The sequence below is a fragment of the Myotis myotis genome, unplaced genomic scaffold (assembly GCF_014108235.1).
Source record: "Myotis myotis isolate mMyoMyo1 unplaced genomic scaffold, mMyoMyo1.p scaffold_m19_p_2, whole genome shotgun sequence".
Classification (NCBI taxonomy): domain Eukaryota; kingdom Metazoa; phylum Chordata; class Mammalia; order Chiroptera; family Vespertilionidae; genus Myotis; species Myotis myotis.
In genome coordinates, this window is record NW_023416324.1 from 179,028,841 (window position 1) to 179,049,314 (window position 20,474).

The following is a 20,474-nucleotide window of genomic DNA, read 5'->3' on the forward strand; positions in this document are numbered from 1 at the left end:
TGTTACAAAAGAAACTTTCTTTATAATTTCTTTAAATACCTTTGAACATAGTGAATCATAGGTTTTTGGATTACCATGTCTTTTCAGCTTAGAATGCAAGATGTATTGATATCTTGCAGATGTCATGGATTTTTCCCCCTAAATTTTAATTACACGTTTGAAGTCCTGATTATACCTTAGGGGTTTATTTGCTTATGAAAAGTCAAACTATGAATTACAATATTGCAGAATACTTTCACTTCATCAGATTAGTTTCACCATTCATTTCACAGATACGATTTGTAAAATTTTGCAACACCTAGAAAACTACATTACAAAAAGGTATTTAAATATAGATGAGAAAGATAGATGTGTGTCTTCTTCTTTTGATATTGATGTTAAATAAAAGATGGAATGTTTTTGTTTAAAACCAATCCCTCATCCCTCCCTCCACCCCCAACCACAATAAGTGAATGGAAATGTGAACAAAGGCTTTCTTTAAATCTGTTATTCAGTTCAAGTGTGTGTGTTAGGAAAAAAGGTCTATTTTGTGTATAAAATCTAGCAACAGAAAAGGCAATTGTAAATAGAAAAATAAAACATGTAGAGGAGACAAATATTCTGCGCACACAACTTTAAAATCCCAGGAGGGGACACATGTTAGAAAGAGAGAAACTACACACTCATTAACTTAAACATAAATTCCCAAAGAGCAATACTCCAGCTTGTTCATTTGCCACAGTAGATCTACGCGTTGAAATAAGTCCACTAGTCTTGACCAGCAAGTAGGATCTTAATTTTCCCATCTAACAGTTCAATTGAAATGGAAGGAAGATTTTCACACAAATATCTTAGTACAATAGACTTTCCTGGATTGGAAAAGAGCATCTACTCCGCGTTTAGTCAATTCACGGGTAATGAGACTCCTGTAAGTGTCATCCCCCTCACACAGTAGCAGGGTCTTACATGGAAAAGGGCTCTGTTCATTTTTCATTTAAGTCACAGGAAATGGTGATAGAATTGGTGAATGAAAACAGCTTTCTTTTTTGGAAATCAGTTTGAAAATCTGAAGTTATGAATAGAAAGTAATAACAGGAAAATAGCTGGCTGGGTCTCCCCCCCTTCTTTACAGTGATATGGTAGAAACACAGGAAAAATGTGTTAACATCCTTTAGTTAGGAAATCTGGTCCCTTCACGTGCTGTGGGGCTCAGTTCAGAATAAGAAAAGAAAAACAGTATTTTTGGCTGCAGCTCTAGTAAACAATGAATGATGAAAAATATTGATGAGAAATGTCTTCAACACAGACCTTATCACATTGATATTGTTTACCTTTCTCCACAAACCTTGGCAAATGAATAACTGAGCCCTATTTTGGTGGAATGAGAGGAGGAAGCACTAGTTCCAGCATTGAAACAAGATTATGAAAACAACCAACCAACACAAAACAGTATTTCTTCTCCTGAATAATAAAGACGTCATGTTTGCATATAGAACAGCTTTTGCATTATTGCTCTATGTATAAGAATATATTAAGGAACTCATAATAGACTGCACATTACAAACTTAAGGTTCTTTGGTGAAGAATGAAAGAAAACAGTATTTGAGCTTTAAAGAAAACGATCTCGTCCATTTTGCCTTTATCTATTGATCCGCTGGATCCTGTCACAGAGCAGGGAGAGGTACTGTGTGAGCTTCACCATGGCAACGATCACCACACCCCCAGCCATCATACACGTTGGCCAGAAGAGTGAGTGGAACAGCACATTGGAACTGTAGAGTTTGGTTAGGATGACGCTCTTCTGGTTTCCTTCCGGGTCAGAATAGCAGGAAAAGTGTTGGTACTTCCTGAAGTTTTCCATGACAACACTCACCAGGGACATGGATTCTTCAAAATTTTTTCCACACTTAGGTATATAGGAGCACTGTGGAAAATGAGATAAATTGTCATCAGAAAATACTGTGTGTGTGTGTGTGTGTGTGTGTGTGGTACAGGTGGATATTGAGGCCAACTTAATGATCTGTGAAATAACCATGATGGTTACTCTTTTCATATTCAAACTATGGCCTCCAGAAACCCTAAGATTGCACACATTAATTAAAACAATGTTTTCAAGTATCCTTTCAAGATGTACTTTGATAGCTCACCTATATAAGTTTAAATATTGATTAAACTGGATGACATCAATGGATTCTTTTGCCATAGCTAAGCATAGTGGGTTTTAATGATTCGCTATGAACACACTTCTCCATGGGATCAGAATGTCAACCTCTCTGTCTTTTGTCTGTCCACAGCTGTTCATGTAACATCACAAGCTACCAGTTCTCTTAGGGAAAGTCGTTTCTCTCATCTTTTTTACTAAGCCGAGCCACCTTGTTCACCTTTCTACTGTAGTTAAAAAACAAACACCCAACAGTTATACCCCTGGTGAATTGCTGACAAAGAATATTGGAAAGTGTAGGAATATTGAATAAAGAGCTCTGATGAATGTTTTATGCCCAGTTAGCATAATAGAGTAATTTTTTCCCATAAACCTAGAAAAATTAAAACATTACCAAATCAGTTTACTCTTTAACCAGCACCTACCTGAGAACTTACAGCATCTTTCCTTTGAACTTTCCCCTTCTCTCTTTTTTACTATATCTCTTGTACTATATGTCTCTCCTTTCTTTCTCTTTATACACTTACATGTTTAATTTGATTCTTTGCAAACCTTTTCCTTCCCTGCCTGCCCCTCCCCTTACCTTGCTTTAATTTTCCCCTCCATTCTCTCTTGTCCTCCGTTCTCTTTTGCCTCTCTCTCTTCTCTGAATACAGAGGGAGTTAATAAGCTTTGTTGCTTTTTAAAGTTATAATTTATCGGGTATATTTTGGAACACATTTTCCTAATTATAAAGCAGTCTCTGAGGAGATGAAATCTCTGTGACCCTCTTTCCTGGGTTGGTAAATGGGCAGTGACGAAACTCATAACAACGAATCTAACTTTTTAAAAAGGTAGGAAAAAAGTGATTTAAGTCACTTTTCTGGGATATATGTGAATCCTTCATTAACTCTTTACCCTTCCTATGGTAAGGTGTATCCCAATAAGAAAAAGAAGTCCCTGTCTCTTGTTATAGTCATTATCAAATAATTAATTTAACTGATTTATCTGAATTAAATTGGTTTGTGACAAGATCATGGCTAATCCAGTGTTTTAGTGTGATTTAGCAAACCATGCCCTCTCTTCAAAATTATTTTTCTGTTGAAAAACTGTCATAATACTGATTTTATGAAAACAACAACAACAAAACACCTCACCCATTTTACTGTTCTTTACCAATGTATTAGTTGTTATAAATAATCACATCTCTGACTTTCTCAATGTGACTGACACTCCTGGGGTTGTGCAGTGCACAACTCACTCAACTCTGAGACACACAGATGAGGTGGGCTGCTGGAGAACACTGAGGTACACCCAGGGGAGCTTTGGGTAGGATCCTGGAACTGCACCATTTAGACGTGTAGATTTCACAGGAAACAACTATAAAACAAATGAAGTGCCTTCTGCTAATGGAGTATGTTTGGCTCACTCTTTCCTCTGACGGTATTAGTGGCTACAGTGGCATCCTGCTTTGTTGGCTGTGCTATAATCATTGGATTATCTGACAGCAGGAAAATTCTTCGATTAGTTAAGAATAGAGGATGAACATGCTGGCTTTTATCGTATACCAGGCTTAAAGTAATGTTTTCATAACAAGAACTGGTTGGCAGCTTCAAATCTAATCAGCTAAGAATAAATGTGAGTATACTCATAAATGTGAGCACAGCAGAAGCTGGTACTAGCACAACATTAAAGGTCTGAAAGTGTCTCCAGGAAAGCACAGTTTCTCAGTGAGTTATAATTTTGTACGAACATTTGCCTATGACTACCATGACGCAAATTTTCTACCAGCAGGATGCATTCTAAATCAAAAGGATTTAAGGCAATAAGCAGATACATTTTTCCCCCTTCTTCAATGCAGCCATCATGCCTTTAACAAATTTAAAAATGTTTTTGGAAGCAAAGTATTAAAAGGAAAAATCACAGACAAGCCATTTGTGGTTGAATTCAAACAGAGTGGATTTCGATTCCGAATACGTCAGGCTTCTGTATATTTTTGTGCCAAGGCCGTTTATAACAGTGGATTCAGGGGCTAAGAGTACTAAGTTATTGAAGGGATCTCAATAAAAATGGCATTCCATTAAAAATGGAAGTTTTTCTTTTCTTAGGCTCTCGTGAATTGATGTGGCTTTAAAATATTTTTAGAGAAGTGTTTGTCAGCCAAATGACAATAATTCTGACACGAGATAGGATTCTTCCAAATAAAATGGGATATAAATTACTTTTGAAACCATCTAGCAAGGTCATAATATAGAGGCTGCTTATTATAGTTTCAAGCCATCAGGCTCTCAAATGTGCACATTTGGAGTGGCCAGACAAGGCATATTCCATACCTGATTGGACTTGGGTCCTGGGGCCAGTGGTACATACAAGTGCAGCTCCACATTGCTGGTGGAGCAACGATTCTTTTGCTCGGCTGTTTTTAACTTTCCTAACCTTGCCACCTGCCACCTTTTAACACACATAAACCAGCTCCCACTAAGTGTGTTACTTATCCCTGAAAACTACTCCAGTCATTCCTTTACTTTTCTTATTGATCAGATCTCTGTTGTGAAAATGAACATACCATGTGGTCTGACAAGCCCCTCCCTGACTTGTGTTCAAGAGATCTGGGTACTGTGTTTTTATAAGTGAGCTACTTGGCTCCCCAGAATCAACTGCTCTATCTAATGAGGTTAACAGAGCCTTCCTGGCAGGGTTTGTGTGAAGATTAAATGATGAATATTAAAAGCCTCATTGAATTTTCCCTAATGTGTTTTCTTATTGGAATATCACACTCTCCCCATGATCTCAAGTCTTTAACCAAGTGCACATATTAAACGATTGAAAACTCTAAGGAGGGCAACACTCCTAGTTATATGGTTTTACAGGAGCAGTCCTGTTGGATGGCTCTTGTCTCATATTCCTTGTTTTTGTGTCTGAGGAGATTTGACATTATGCTGAATCATATACAGTATTTGAATTCTGGGTTTCTGTTTCTGCAGCTCAAACTATAGCCGTGTGTATGTTTCTGAGACTGATATGAATTTGTGGTGAAGATTTAGTGATCTTAGGATTTCATCATACCTTTCAAGGATAATTTGATGTGCTTGGTTTAGATTACAGAGAATGCATTTTTTAACAAATGGAAACTGTACGGAGTGATTTACACTTAGCTGGAAAAATGTAATGTAGACTGAAAAGATAAAAAATCCTGGTATTTTTATTTTATTATATATATTTATTGATTTCAGAAAGGAAGGGAGAAGGTGAGATAGAAACATCAATGACGAGAGAAAATCATTGGCACAACTCCTATTGGGGATAGAGCCCGATACCCTGATATGTACCCTTGACCAGAATCAAACCTGGGACCCTTCAGTAAGCAGGCCAATGTTTTGTCCACTGAGCCAAACTGGCTAGGGTAAAATCCTGCCATTTTAAATCCTTTTATATTTTTAGTGGGAGGTGTGGAATAGGAAAGGTTTAACTTTCAGACTGTGTGTGATATATAATACCAAACAACATATGAATAATAATTTTATATACACAAAGACATATAAGTACTAATCAAAATATATCTAAAAGCCAAACGACCCCTCTCCCCCACCCCCTGGCCAGCCCCGCCCCCGATCGGGGTGGGGGGGAGGGAGTGTGGGGGCAATTGGGGGCAGGTCCAGCCAGCCAACCACCCATGCTCCTCCCTGCTGTCACCCCGTTGATCAGCCCCCATTGGGGCAGGCCTGCCGGACCCCACCCATGCACAAATTCATGCACCAGGTCTCTAGTATTTTAATATATATATATTTTTACCATGGATATAGGTAATTCTTTAGTGCTTTAACAGGTGAATATATAAACCTATCAAACTTTTGAGGCAGCCATTCGGTGAAAGATTTAGTCCCACATCTTTCTTTATCCTGAATTTTGTTAATAAACCTTTCTGCTTTCCCAAATGCCTTAAATTCTTTTTATATTGAAAACCACAGAGATGGCCCCACAACATGACCTTTCCTCTCCCAGCTGAGGACACCTGGCTCCTGTCACCTTCCCCTGACTCCTTTCTCTACATGGCAACAAAGGTCCAGCAATTGCATCTTCTCCCCAGTTCTTCAGAAAGTCACTGAACATTTTTCTCTCAGGCTTATTTCTAGAATCTTTTACACCAGTAGGGTTATTTTTAGTTTCATGATAGAAGTTTTGAGAAACTACCTCTTGGACTTTGCTTAGACATTCTTTGTAGGCCTGTGTGAAGCCCAAAGTGACAGGCCTTCACCTGAAAATGAAGGATGTGGGGAGGAGTGGGGGCCAGGCGGAGGGGCTGTGTGGCTGAATAACCTCACCTGTCAGCCTCCTTTTCCATCTGATGGTAGGAAGGGAACTATCAATTCTTAGGATCACCTTAGGGGAAGGGTTTGTTCTTTTATAAAAAGAAGGGTGTCTTATTTCACAAGGGTTAGATGTTAATAAAATCCAATCACTATTGTCTCCAATGTGCCAGGGGGTATGCTAGGCATAGGCGTCAAAAACATAAACACGCCCTGGCTGGTGGCTCAGTTGGGTGAGCATTGTCCTGCACACCAGAAAGATTGTGGATTTGATTCCAGGTCAGGACACATACCTAGGTTTTGTGTTGGATCCCCACTCTGGGCACTTATGGTAGGCAACTGATGGATGTTTCTCTCTCACATCAATGTCTCTCTCTCTCTCTCTCTCTCTCTCGCTCTCACTTCCTTCCTCTCTCTCTAAATTAATAAAAACATATCCTCAGGTGAGGATTAAAAACACACACATAAACAATATAAGGTAGATCAATGAAAAGGAGATGGAAAAGTACACAAACAAGGGTGGAGGATGAAATAAATGTCACCAGGAATGAGGTTAAAAAGGCTTTCAGTGAAGAGTATAACCTTTCACAGAGGCGGGCCGCAAATTTGCTCTGAGAACTCTTTAGTAGCCAGGGCATTCTAGTCCACAATATCTATGAGATAAAAATAAAAACAAAAATAAAAACATTGCTCATGTGAAACATGAATATTCTTGGCTCCTGCCCTGGCCTGTGTGGCTCAGTTGGTTGGAGCATTGTCACATGCTCCTGAAGGTCATGGGTTTGACTCCCAGTCAGGACACATTTCGAGGACGTGGGTTTGATTTCCTGGTCAGGGTGTGTACAGGAGGCAGCCAATCTATGTTTCTCTCTCACATTGATATTCCTCTTTCCCTCTCTCTCTCTCTCTCCTAAAATCAATTTAAGAAAATATTTTCTTGGTTCCAAAGTTAGATGGAACTTTTTCTAGTGTCCTCAAATAACAAATATTGTGCACATGTTTATTAAGCATGTACGATGTGTCAGGATTTATGTTCTGTGCCAGAGGTAAAAAATCATCCCTACATTCAAAGAACGTACATAGAGTCACCAGCTGGCAGCCTTGGGTTACTCTGGCTTCCCAGCACATTTCAGTCTTTTAAATTCTTTGAATATTAGTGATGGACAGAGGAGCTTAGAGGGTAAATTGGGACCCTATGTTCTTTTCCTTTTAAGACTTCCTACTCTGTAAGAAAGTGAATCCTGCAAAATTTAGTTCACACTTGTTAGTTTGTACTTCTAGCGTCTGCTTGATTTTGGCAAGCAGGACTGCATGAAATGTTTGGTAGATGAAAGGAAAATAGGATTCACACTCTGCTATGTACCTGTTTCTTTCAGTATCGAGACAGGTTCCTCCCGAGAGAGGTTTTTCCTTTTCATGTTTTTCCAAGCTTTCACATTTATGACAGCATTTCTGCTTGATTTGGAATAGAGAAGATACTTAGAGACCCAGGAAATCCACTAACAAAACAGAAGCTGTCTAGGGCCTTGGGATTAGTCAATTCTCTGAGCATTAACCCATGGAGCCCCCAGACCCATGACATCTCCAATTAGGCTGAGAGTAAGTCAGATATGGAAACTGACCTTGCTCTTCACCAGGTTCCCCTTTCTTGGAAATTAGAAAGGAGTAGGTTCTTTCTCCATGCTTCTCTTCTTGATGCTCAGTATGAGCCTCCTTCAGGCACATTCCTCCTTTCATTTATGCATAAAGGTACACTTAGCTGTTCCAGAATTCAGTTTTGGTGAGCAGTGACTAAACTCCATCAATAACCAAAGCATTTCTGAATCTTCGGTCCATTGCAGTTTCAGCTAATGCCTAATAAATATCCCTAAAATTAAGGTGCTAGTTTTGAGGATGTCATATGTCAAATTTCCAGCAGGCTTTCTATCCTCCCCACTATCAGGTTCACTTATATCTGTTTAATATTCACCCTCTGTAAACTGGTACTAAATATACACCCTTGACCTTCCCAATGGATCACAGATAATTCTATCCTTTGCTCATGGCCTTTTACTTAAGTACTTCCAGGATGTGATGGAATGACATGAAGTTTCAGCTGTTCAATAAAATATGCCATCAGAAAGATAAATATTTCAAGGAATTTAGATTTTTCAGAACTCTTATCTTTTCCTTTCTCAAGAGAATGCTCTAATATTTTCTCTTTAAGAGATAGCATGATGAGGTAAAGAGACTTAGATTTTTAATTCAGACCTAGTTAGTGAATGTGTGACTTTGGGAAAATCATTTCATTTTCCTAGCTGAGCTTCATTATTGTGAAGTGGAGATAATAGCGGTGCTTAATACTTGGGATTTCTGCTGAAATTAAATAAGTGAGCTTCATGTAAAATATTGAGTACTTACTGCGCCTGGCACATTTTGAGCTCCTGATAAAATCTTTAGAAGTAGGGATTTAGTCAGGATTAAATGAGATAATTTTTATAAAGTTCTTAGCATAGTGCTGGGCTCAGGTTCATAGTAGACACTTAATAAATGTCGGGGCCCTGTTTTTTTTTCACATTTAGATTCTCAGCTCCACTTAATTTTCTTCCCTTCTCCCCTTACCTTACCAATGCTGTACAGAGGAACTCAACGAGTACAAGGTTTGCTTAGGATTCCAGAATCTGACAGCATCCAAGCTCAAATTGAAATAAAATCTAGAGCAGTGTTTCAGAACTGTGTTGGACACATTTTTAGTTGTCACAGCTGGAGGGAGGAGGATGTTAGGGATCTAGTAGGTAGAGGCAAGGGATGCTGCTAAACATCCTACAACATACAGGACAGGACCCCCTCCCCCCCACCTTCACAGAAAACAAAGATTTGACCCCAAACAGCAATAGTGTTGAGGTTGAGAAACCTTGTTCTAGATATGCATATTCTCAGGATTGAGCCCAGAAGGCTTCAGGATGAGTGACAAAATGTGGGGTGACACTGAGTTTGGAGTGGTAACTAACTGGCTAATTTATGGAACTTACTCTCCACCAAAAATAGCTATCTTCTCCATGATAGACAAAATACCATATATGTATGGCATTAGACCACATACCAAAAAAATGGTTATATTTTCTTGTTTTGCACCAAAATTCACTTTAAATCTACTTTCAAACCAGATGGGTATGTTTTAAGAATCCCTGGTGGGTAGAAATGTTTAAACGCCCAAAGCTCTGAGAAATTCAACAACCGTAGTGAATTAACACTTAGCTGCCATTTAAGATTCCAGTGGTACCTTGTGACTAGGGGAGCCAGGGGCCTTGAGCCCACCTGCATTGCTCTGCAAGAGGAGCCAGCGTATCAGCTTAAGCAGCTTTAGCTGTAAGGTTGACGAGAGGCTGGGCACTGTGTTTTCAGGCTAAGGAAAAGGGATATATGAGAGAGTGTAAAAATTTAAAAATAAAATCCTTTTGGATATTTTCTACAAAGATACCGACAGCTTGCTTGCTTGATATCCGTTGCCTCCTGTCGTCTCAAATCAAACATTGTCAGTAGTGCCTTATGTATCTGAATAAAAATACCATTATTTTTTTTTGGCAACTAGGGGGAAAGCTATTATTTTTAGTGAGCTTGGGGAAGGGTAATAGGAAGGAGAGATCCGCATAAAGAGTATTTTAACCCCGACTCCCAGAAATATCCTGAATATTTTTCATGCTGGATTAAGATCATGGTCTAATGGCCTGCTGACATGCAGATAACTGTATTTTCAATGTATATATTTCTGATTTTTAAAAAATATTTTAATTGATTTTAGAGAGGAAGGGAGAGGGAGAGCAAGATAGAAACATCAATGATGAGAGAGAATCATTGATTGGCTGCCTCCTGCACACCCCACACTGGGGTGGGGGAGGGGAATCGAGCCCACAACCCAGGAATCGAACCATGACCTCCAGGTTCATAGGTTGACGCTCAATCACTGAGCCATGCTGGCTGGGCTATATTTCTGATTAAGGGAAGAGGACAGCTATTCAGAGAGTGAAGAACTACCAGGCCAGGGAGGGGAGTCAGTGTTTGGTGCCACCTTTCCCCTGGGAGCATCTGCTGATTCCAGGAGAGGGCTGAGAGCCTGGAAGGCTGAATGATATTTGTGACAGCCTTGCAGAGTGAGGGCCTATCAGGTGGGGCCCCTGATGACTTCCCCTCATTCACTTTGTGTTGGGACTCTTAAGGGCTGCATCATAAGAGTAATGGTAAACCTGAAGCAAACAGAGACTTCAGTTCAGACTTGACTGTCTCAACTTATGAAGTCAGAATGAGATGATCATTAATGGCTAATATCCCCAGGGGCCTGGCAGAGGCAAATGGAAATAAGTTTTGGAAAATATGACATAATTCTAGGATTAAATTATTATTATAATAATTTACAAATATGATGTCCGAAACCTAATAAAAATTAACCAGACATTATACAACATGGAAATAAAAATACCAAGAGAAAAGAATAGGCATATAAGGGCTTCAGATATTGAAATCATCAAAATAAACATTAAAATAACTACAATTTACTTTTTTATGTCAAAGGATTTAAAAGAAAAGAATTAGAATATTACAGAAAAGTAAAAATTATGAAGTAAGACCCAAATGCATGTAATTTTATGCATGAAAATTACAGTTAGAGAAATTAAGAACTCAAAGGATGGATTTAACAGTAGATTAATCAGAGCTGAGGAAAGAGCTACAAATTAGAAGATAGGTCAATATCCAAGCTCAGAGAGACAAAAAGAGGGAAAATTAAAAAAAAAAGAGAATAAAACACACAGAGGATACATTGAGAAAACCTAACATATGGCCAATTTGGATTTTAAGCAGAAGAAATGGGAGAGAATGAGAGCAGAGATAGTATTTGATGTGATAATGATGAAAAACTATCTAAAATTGACAAAGAATCTCAAGGTACAGGGAGAGAAGCCCTAAGAACACTAAGTAAGCTAAATAAAAATAAACCTGCACTTTGGCAAATAACAGTTAAATTTCAGAAAACCAAAGAAAATAATCTTTAAAATAGATGAAATTACCTTCAAAGAAGCAGCAACTAGCTTAAAGCTGATTTCTAAATAGTAAAAATGCTCACCAAAAGAGAATGGCATGTTTTCAGCATGCAGAAACAAAATAATGACAAACTTAGAATTTTATCCTCAGTGAATGAAATTTTTTATCGTTCTTGATTAGTCAAGATTGCAAGTTGTAATCTGTAGGCTAAACACTAAAATAATAATAGAACAGATAACTTTCAAGACAATAGAAGGGGAAATGGGATTATAAAAATAATCGGGTAAGGAAAGGGTGATCTTTTCATAAATGGATTTGGGCATATGGATGCTCATATTAAAAACAAACAAACAAACAAACAAACACCCCACAGAAACTTGACTTCTACATAAGTATCAATTCCAGGCTGATTGTACTCTAAGTGTGAAAAGAGAAACCATATGCTTCTAGAAGATAACTTAGGAGAATGACTTCATGACCTCAGGGTAGGTAGACACTTTAAATAGGACGCACTGCACACACACACAAAAATAACACACCGAAAAATATAACATTTAGCTGTATTAAAATTATAAACTTCTTTCATTCAAAGACATCATTGAGAGAGTGAGAAGGCCACATAATGGGAGAAGATATTTGCAAGACATATTAATCAATGGAGGGAATATCTAGATTTAAAGAATTCCTAGAATGAATATGAAGAAGAAACACTCCAATAGAAAAATGGACCAGGGGCTTGAACAGACATTGTACAAAAGAGGATATCCAAATGGCCAGTAAGTAAATGAAAAGGCACTTGAGTCATGAGAACCAAAGGAAATATTGTCATATTAGCTAAAATTAAAATGACAAATGATACCAAGTGTTGGTGAGGATTTGGAGCAATAAACACTCTCATAACCATAGGGTTGGTGAGAGGCACTTTGGAAAACCATTTGGCATTATCTCCTAAACTAAGATAAGCATACTCTATTTTCTAGATATTCCATTCCCAGATTTATACCTGACAGAAATCTGTGTGCTTGTGCACTAAGAGACAGATATGAGAATATGCCTGGCAGAATTACTAGTATTAGTAATGGTCCCAAACTGTAGAAAACTCAAAATTTCCATCAACAGTAGAATGAGTAAATGAATTGGCATGTCGATACCATGGGCTATAATACTTTAGTCAAAGTGAATAAACTACCACCAAATGGAATGACTCTAACAAATATAGCGTTATGTGAAGGAGGCCAGGCACAAAGAGAAACATTCTGTATGATTCCATTTACATCATGTTTAAAAACCAGGCAAAACTAAAATATAGTGTGTAGGGATATATGCTTAGGCAATAAAACTCCAAAAAAAAAAAAAGAAAGTAATTGCCCTAATATCAGGACAGCTGTTATCTTTGTCAGGGGGCAGAGCCAATAGTTATTGGGAGGAGGCAGGGTGCTTTTGTGCCGTAGGAAATGTTTTGTTTCTTTACCCTCATGGTAGTTACATGGGGATCTCCATAATAAATGCTTGAGCTGTATACTTTCACTTCTTGCATGTTTCTACATGTGTGCTGTATTCACAGTTAAAAACAAGGTAATGGGGCAAACAGACAAACAAATGACCTACTACAATGCTGACAGCAGACAAGACACTGGTCCTCAATTTTTAACTGAGACTTTCTATGGTAGGTCCAGTCCCTGTGTATAGCCATGTTTATGCATTCACAGGGCTGTAGTGATAAAATGTCAAAGCGAGGAAATGGAAAGATGTCCCACTTTCTTAATGCTTATTCAACTTTGGCCAATTTCCAATTCTGTGAAGATTTGAGAGTTTTATAGGCCTTGTTGTTACAGGTCAGCTTTGATTTAGAAATCTGACTTGAGGGAAGATGTTGAAAAACACACGCTTTGGGAGAGCTGAGCTTTATAAATCTGCAGAAAATGGCGAGGACTGGCATCGTTTGTGACTACCACAAACAAAGGAAATCAGAGCAGAGATCTTCAAAAGGCATTCCCTGAAATATTCATTGTGTTGACTCCTCAGAGATATTTGCAAGAATTCTTTTAAGTTATTGCAATAAAAACAAAATGTAGGTGTCAATATATCACAAAATAAAGCCTATGTTATCAAACTTCAAAGCTTCAATACATACAATCTATGTCACTTAAGTGCTGGTAATTGGAATGAAAAGCTTTTACAAGAAGGACAAGAGTTCAAGAGGGCAGTGTCTGGGTCATGAGGGCCATTTATCTTACTGGAGAGGCTTCGGGTTGTTTTGGCCTATGAGAGTACTCTGGCCTCTGAATTACTACCATAAGCCCCAAACTAAATATGTTTAACTTCAAACTGATAATAGCAGGTTGGTTCTGCTGACACTTTACTGGTCATCCCAGACTTTAGAACTACAAATTTTATGTGCAGTTTTAATACAATACACATTTGTGGAGTACCCACCCTGTGAATGTGAGCATATCAGGGCTGGAAAATGCAGCCCCTATGGACATAACATACATGGAGAAAGACACGCAGGTACACACACTGTGACCGTGAATCAAAGGTCTGCCCTGTTCCAGGCACCGTGCTCCGCTCAGCACCTTACACTCTCTGCTCTAACCCTCACAATGACCTTGAAAGATGACCATCGTCTTTACCTTTTCAGAGATAAGGAAGCTGAGGCTCAGAGAAGTTAAGTTACATCCCCAAGACCACGGACTCAGTGACAATGACTGTGGAAAAGCCAAATACGGCTTTACCTCATGGCTTCAGGTATATGACAAATAGCTGGTTTTCTGGCCGGTAGAACTCTGACTGAGCTGCATGTTTGCTTTGAGAGACTCAGTCCAGTTGTGTATAAATAAAGACAGGAGGTTTTCTCTCCGAAACGGAAGTAAAGGGTAAATCTGCACTACCACAGCATGGGGGAATGATTTGTCCACAACGTGCACAGAAAATAAATGTTCCCCAGGCCAGAGTCAAATAGCGAGCTCTGTGTACAGATGAGGCAGGGCCTGCTCCCTGGTGGTGCTTTCCTTTGAAATGCTGGCACAGGGTCTTCAGAGAGGGGAGCTGGGTGTGGGAGCCCTGCGGGGGTGACCTACCTTCTGATTGATTTTCATCGTCTCTTCAGTGTGGTAGAGAAGGAGCTTTTCGCCTGAAGAAGTCAGGTTGACATACACCTGGAGGCAGGGGTACTGAGAGAGTTTCAAGCAGTCCGGGCCACAGCTGAAGGAGCAATTAAATGTTTCTGTGATGGATGCATTCAGCAAGGTGCATTGAGATTCCTCGGTCCACACGCTACAGAGAGACGGGGAGAGTAAACACAAGGTCCAAAGCGCTCACAGCAAGGAAGGCATAATTAGAGGGGATCATTGGTCCTTAGCCTGAAGAATCTTTTTCAAATCTATAATACAACCTACTTGTTAAAGTTTATACTTTTGAATAGAGCAGCTTTGGGCAAACCATCATATAAACATAGATAAATTTACCTGGCACCTAAGAACTCTTTCAATGACTTGCATTGGTTATAGTATAATATTTTCCAATGCTCGGTTTCAGTTATTTTTTCCTATCTCAGATTCACTGATAAGCATAAAACATCTTATGACATCAAACCTGCACTCACTTGTATTACCTTGCAAGCAGCTTCCTGCCACACCCAGTCCTCACCTCTGCAAAGCCTGCCCAGTTTGTAGCAGAGACGGTATAAGGGGAGAAAGAGGAGGGAAGATGACAAAGGGATGGAGGGATTTGAGGTCCAATTCGACACATGGAGGGACAGGAATATATTTCTCTAAGGCCTTTCTAATAAGGGAGGAATGATAGCTCCACCCTTTGTACCAAGAGCAATCATTTGGGTATCCCTTTTCACCCTAACTGGTGTTTTATATGCATTATCCCCTCTTATCCTCCCAACAACTCTGTACATTGGCTGTTAATTCCCTTTGAAGGCGAGTGAACTGAGGGTCAGAGAAAACAAGTAGCATGTGAAGACATGCAGCAAGTGAGCGGTGGAGATTGTGATTCCACTCAATCCTGATTTCTCCAAGGCCCAGACTGGTTCCGTGGAGCTGTGCTGTGGAGAAGAGGACAAATGTCCTCTTGGGACCTCTCAGTTAGAAGAAACAAACCAAACCAACAGCTTCCAGCTGCTCATTGGCCAGCGTTCCATCCTAAAGTCTTTGAAAGTATCTGATCAAGAGTCACATTTGTTACCAGGAAGAAACACACCAGCAGTCAAGAGTTTGTTTCTGGGGATAAGCCGATAACCATCGTGAACAGAAGACAGCTGTTTTCTTTGCAGACGGGTACCCCTTCCTTTTGCAGAACATGTGTTGACAGGGCCCCCCTTGTCATGTCCAGTTTTATGCCAGAGGCAGCATAGTAGCCCTGGCCCCACTCTGGGGTGGCAAATTGTATTTTCTTAGGACCTGGGTTGTCAGAGTTTGCTTATCCAGGGAGGAAAGAGTCTTTGATGGCTCCAAGCAGATGTGAGGATCTGAAAGTGGTTTTGGAACCAGTGAACACTGGGAGCCTGAGGCAGCAATCAGCACTTTCATTGAGAAGGAGACAGCTGAAGGCATCTGAGAAATAGAGCAGAGCAGCCACAAATGGGAAAGAAGATGCCTTAATTTTAGCAAATTACTGTGTTTCAGCTAGAGCTTGCTTCTATGTGAAAGTATTAATTTAGGTGGAGAATTGAATGCCACAAAATCTTTTGATTCTTTTTTGGATTGAAACCTCAGTTTTTCGTTTGAAAGACTCTCATCTCTTTAAGCTGAACCACTGTGAGATTTTCCCTATTTGTTCAAGCAATGCTGGGCTCTCCTGTGCTCAAAATGTCCAATTTATGGGCAGAGTTAGCTAGAGATGCTGTGGCTTACTCAGGGGAGAATACACTGCTATCTCAGTATTTAACTGCCTCCCTATCTATTCAGTAAACCATGGGCACATATTAACATGAAAAGGGTTCAAAATCTGTAATTTTTTTCAAGTTGGTGCACAGCAGTGTTTCTCAGCCTTGACAGCATATTAGAATTACCTGGAGAAATTGAAAAGATACTGATGACTGGTTTCCACTCCAGGCCAATTAAATATGACCTCTGGGATGATGGTGGTGGGGAATGAGATCAGTATTTTAAAAAGTTTCTCAGGAAGTCTAAATGTGCAGTTGAGATCACTGATGTGTGGGGTGATGGAGGAGTGGGGTGGGGGAGGGAAGGAGGAATGAGAGTGGAGAATGAACAGAAGTGTGAAGAGGCAAGAACAGGGTCCCTGGAATTAGTGGGATGTGGGTTTGAATCTTGGCTCTGCCATATGCTAGAGCTGTGTGGCGCTGGGCAAATTATTTCTATCCTGAGCCTCAGTTTTGCCATTTTTATGATGCGTATATTCATATTTACCTTATACAATTGTTATGAGAATTAAACAAGTAACCTATGGATCCTGGTACATAGTAGGAAGTTTATACACAGAGCTATTTCATCATTATTATTAGACAACATTATTGAAAAATATGATGTTCAAGGCTTAAAGTTCTTATTAGGAAAGAAGGGGAGGAAGAGGATCTGAGGTTGATAATCTATGGGGGAAGAGGGAGAAGGAGGAGACAAAGACAAGTGACCCAACCAGCTAATGGTGTTACCTCTGCATGTATGAGCGCAGGAGTGTGATTCCCAGCAGAAAGTACATCATGATGGAGCACACCATCATGGTCAGTCCCAGGAGAATGGCCCGGTCCTCTCCTGCTTTCAGTGCTGTGACAGTTTTCCTTTTGTCCAAGAGGTCGTGGTCCCTGATTTTTTGGTAAATATTTCTGAGGTTGGAAATAATAAAGTCTTATATGAGATTTACAGTTACCAGAGAGTAGGTACATCACTGCCCATGCCTTCTTAGGGCAGGGAGGCCAAGAGGAGCCCCTCCAAACCTGCCTGAGTGCAGTTAGATCCCAGTGTGTGCCCATTGCCACCCAACACACACACACACACACACACACACACACACACACACACACACACTCACACACACACCAACCCTGAGCAGAAACAAGTAGCCCAACTTTCCTCTTCTTTTCTCTCATGGGACAACTGCATTATTTGACCATTTGCTGATAAAATATAGACAGTTTGATAAAAAAAAAATCTCAGGAGCATATTCAACAATAAACAACAATAAAATTATGTGTTTTAAAAATATAAATTATTACAGTTTGATAAAAAACTATTATTACAGCTTGATAAAAAAAATCTCAGGAGCATATTCAACAATAAAACAACAATAAAATTATGTTTTAAAAATATAAATTATTATAATGTATACCAAGAATTTTTCTTTAAAGAAAAAAAAAGAAGTCCTTCTTTACTCGGGCCCATGTCTACCTGCAAATACTTTTTCCTTCTCTCTAAATCTAAAGAAAGGAAACAATCCTCTCAACCGTTAACATAATGCTTTGGGTTTGTTCCTTTGCCATTTAACCCCCAGCTGATCATCACTGATATTTTTATACTCTCTCAATACATAATGGAACGTTAATTCAGAATCTGTCAACTTTACACCTTATTTCCCCTCAGCAGTAAAATACAGAAGTTATTTTGGTTAACATTTTCCTCAAGCTTAGGGTTGCTTAGGGTTATGTTGGCTTAAGATTTATAAGCAATGTTGAGATGTGGAGTGGTGAATCAGCCTTCTTATATGTGTATACTTTTGAATGAGTTTAGAAAAATGTTAGTCAAATTAAGGCAAGACTCTATAACTTTGGATAGTTATTACTATTATTTTTGTCACTTATCATACAGCAGCAATATTGGGTCTGAAAGAACATGAAATTGGAGTAAAATGATTTCCTGAATTCAAAACTTGACTTCACTGCTTACTAACTCTGTGATCAATGACAAGTTTCTCAGCCTTTCTGATTCTCAGGTTCCTGAAAAGTGGAAATGATGTGTAAACTGCATTGTAATGGTTAAATAAGATGCATAAGTAAGTTATCCAGTAGAATAACTAGCATTATGTATATGTTCCCTTTGAAAAATGGGGTGAGAGTTTGGGTTCATGATATGAGCCTCAGAACATCCTAAAATTACTATTCTCCAAAGAATTTTTAAATAACTGAATGGCCACCCGCCCCCCCCCCCCCAAAAAAAAAAACAAAACAAAACATAAAAAGCTCATCAGTAGAGCATTGGATTTGAAACAAGTCTGGAAGAAAAGGCAGAAAAGAAGTAAGAAATTGCTGGGGCCAAAACCGGTTTGGCTCAGTGGATAGAGCGTTGGCCTGCGGACTGAAAGGTCCCAGGTTCGATTCCGGTCAAGGGCATGTACCTGGGTTGCGGGCATATCCCCAGTAGGAGATGTGCAGGAGGCAGCTGATCAATGTTTCTCTCTCATCGATGTTTCTAACTCTCTATCTCTCTCCCTTCCTCTCTGTAAAAAATCAATAAAATATATTTAAAAAAAGAGAAAGAAATTGCTGGGGGTGCTTGGAGAGATATGTGAGAAGAATAGGAAAGAAGGCAATGCTCAGGGATTCCATCAAGACAGGTGGCCAAGGAGCAGTATGAGATCTCATTTAGTTTCTATTTTGAGATGGGAGCTCTGCATCATAGGGGTATGGGAGTTGGGGAGTTGTAGGTCTTTAGGGCCTGGAAAAGGAGAGAACACATAGAAGACTGAAAATGGAGAAAGAAACTCTTATCTTTTTTTTTTTTTTTTTTTTTTTTTTTAGCTTCAGGCAATAAAACAACATACACAAGAATAACTTCAGATTTTTCTTTAACATTTTTATCATTAGTAATTCTTGTTGTTTAAAAAAGAAACTAGAGTAGAATTCAGTATAGAACTTGGCAGGAGAGGGAAGAGATGTCTGGTATTTGTGCAGGTGTGTGTATATTCAATTGTGTGAATATTCATTTAACTCTGTGCTCCAGGATGGCCTTACTAGTGTTTATGGCAGGCATCTGTTCCACTGGCTGCTGCATTTTAGACTGGTTGTTAAATATTTTGATTCCTGATAGAAGCATGAGGTTGTTTATATACTTAATGTATTTCCAAAAGGTTTTAGGGTATAGTATTTATTAATCTGGTTATTAGATGTAAAATCAACCAATTAGCTTACTATTATTGCTATTATTTTAAAGTTCTCTTTATGAGATAGTTTATACAAATCTTACTCTTTCCTGGAGGAATGGGCCCATCATGAGAAGAGAATAATAGAGAGGCCTTTGTTCTTCATCTTTTCATGGCTGCATCCTTCCTGGCTCCTGCCCTCACTCACTCTGGCCATTCATTATCCTCATTGCCAGAAGCATGGAGAGACCCTATTGTTCATTATTCTCAGGTTCCCAAGCCCACTGCTCCTGGGCTAGCTAACCCCCCACCCTCCAATATTTCCCACTGTTTTCTGAGATTTTCTTTGGAAAATGTAGGGTTTATATCAAAGCTCTTTAAACTTGACCCTTTATGAACTGGAATGAAAGAAAGAAAAAAAGAAGAGAAAATCAGTGCCCATTAGTAGCTAAAGCTCTTGAGCAGGCAAATTTCTGAAACAAGAAGAGACAGGCTGAATCTGACTTTAAAGACCTTCTGTGAAATCATAATCTGATGTTACTTTGCTATTATTGTTCATCAAAATGTAGTTAATTCTGATGGCTGCCATTGAGAGTTGCATTTTCTGCAGATGGAAGCCAGCAAGGAGGGAGCAGTAGTCTCAGTTCGTGTTAGGCTGTTAGACAACATCACTTATGTCAGTCTATCCTCATAAAAAAGATGAAGTGTAATCAGTCAGGAATGTCACTGGAACAAGAGCATATAAAAATGATTCAAGTGGGTAATTTACAAATCACAATTTGAAAATGGCTAACAAATGTCTTCATATACTCTGGAATGTGTAGCGAAGCGGGAAAATGATTGATTTCCACACAGGCCAGACACATCTGGAAAATTAGGATATTACTCAGCAAAACAAAAGTGGGCGAGTGGGGTGAAATTCATAAAATTCATTAATAAGTTATTATTGAATTAATGAATAAATCATGGAATGAATGATTTAGGAAAAC

At 39.1% G+C, this 20,474-nt stretch overlaps 1 protein-coding gene across 1 annotated transcript in view; it reads right to left on the reverse strand.

Annotated features, from left to right (window-relative positions):
• Positions 1-598: 598 nt before the first annotated feature.
• The window catches only part of KCNMB2 (potassium calcium-activated channel subfamily M regulatory beta subunit 2), a 35,149-nt gene continuing 15,273 nt past the window's right edge, over positions 599-20,474 (reverse strand). The window contains exons 2-4 of the mRNA XM_036351371.1: positions 17,066-17,236; positions 14,523-14,718; positions 599-1,903 (exon numbers count right to left, since the gene is read on the reverse strand). Coding sequence (XP_036207264.1) covers positions 1,619-1,903; positions 14,523-14,718; positions 17,066-17,236 — 652 coding nt within the window. The 3' untranslated portion in view covers positions 599-1,618. The remainder of the gene's footprint in view (positions 1,904-14,522; positions 14,719-17,065; positions 17,237-20,474) is intronic.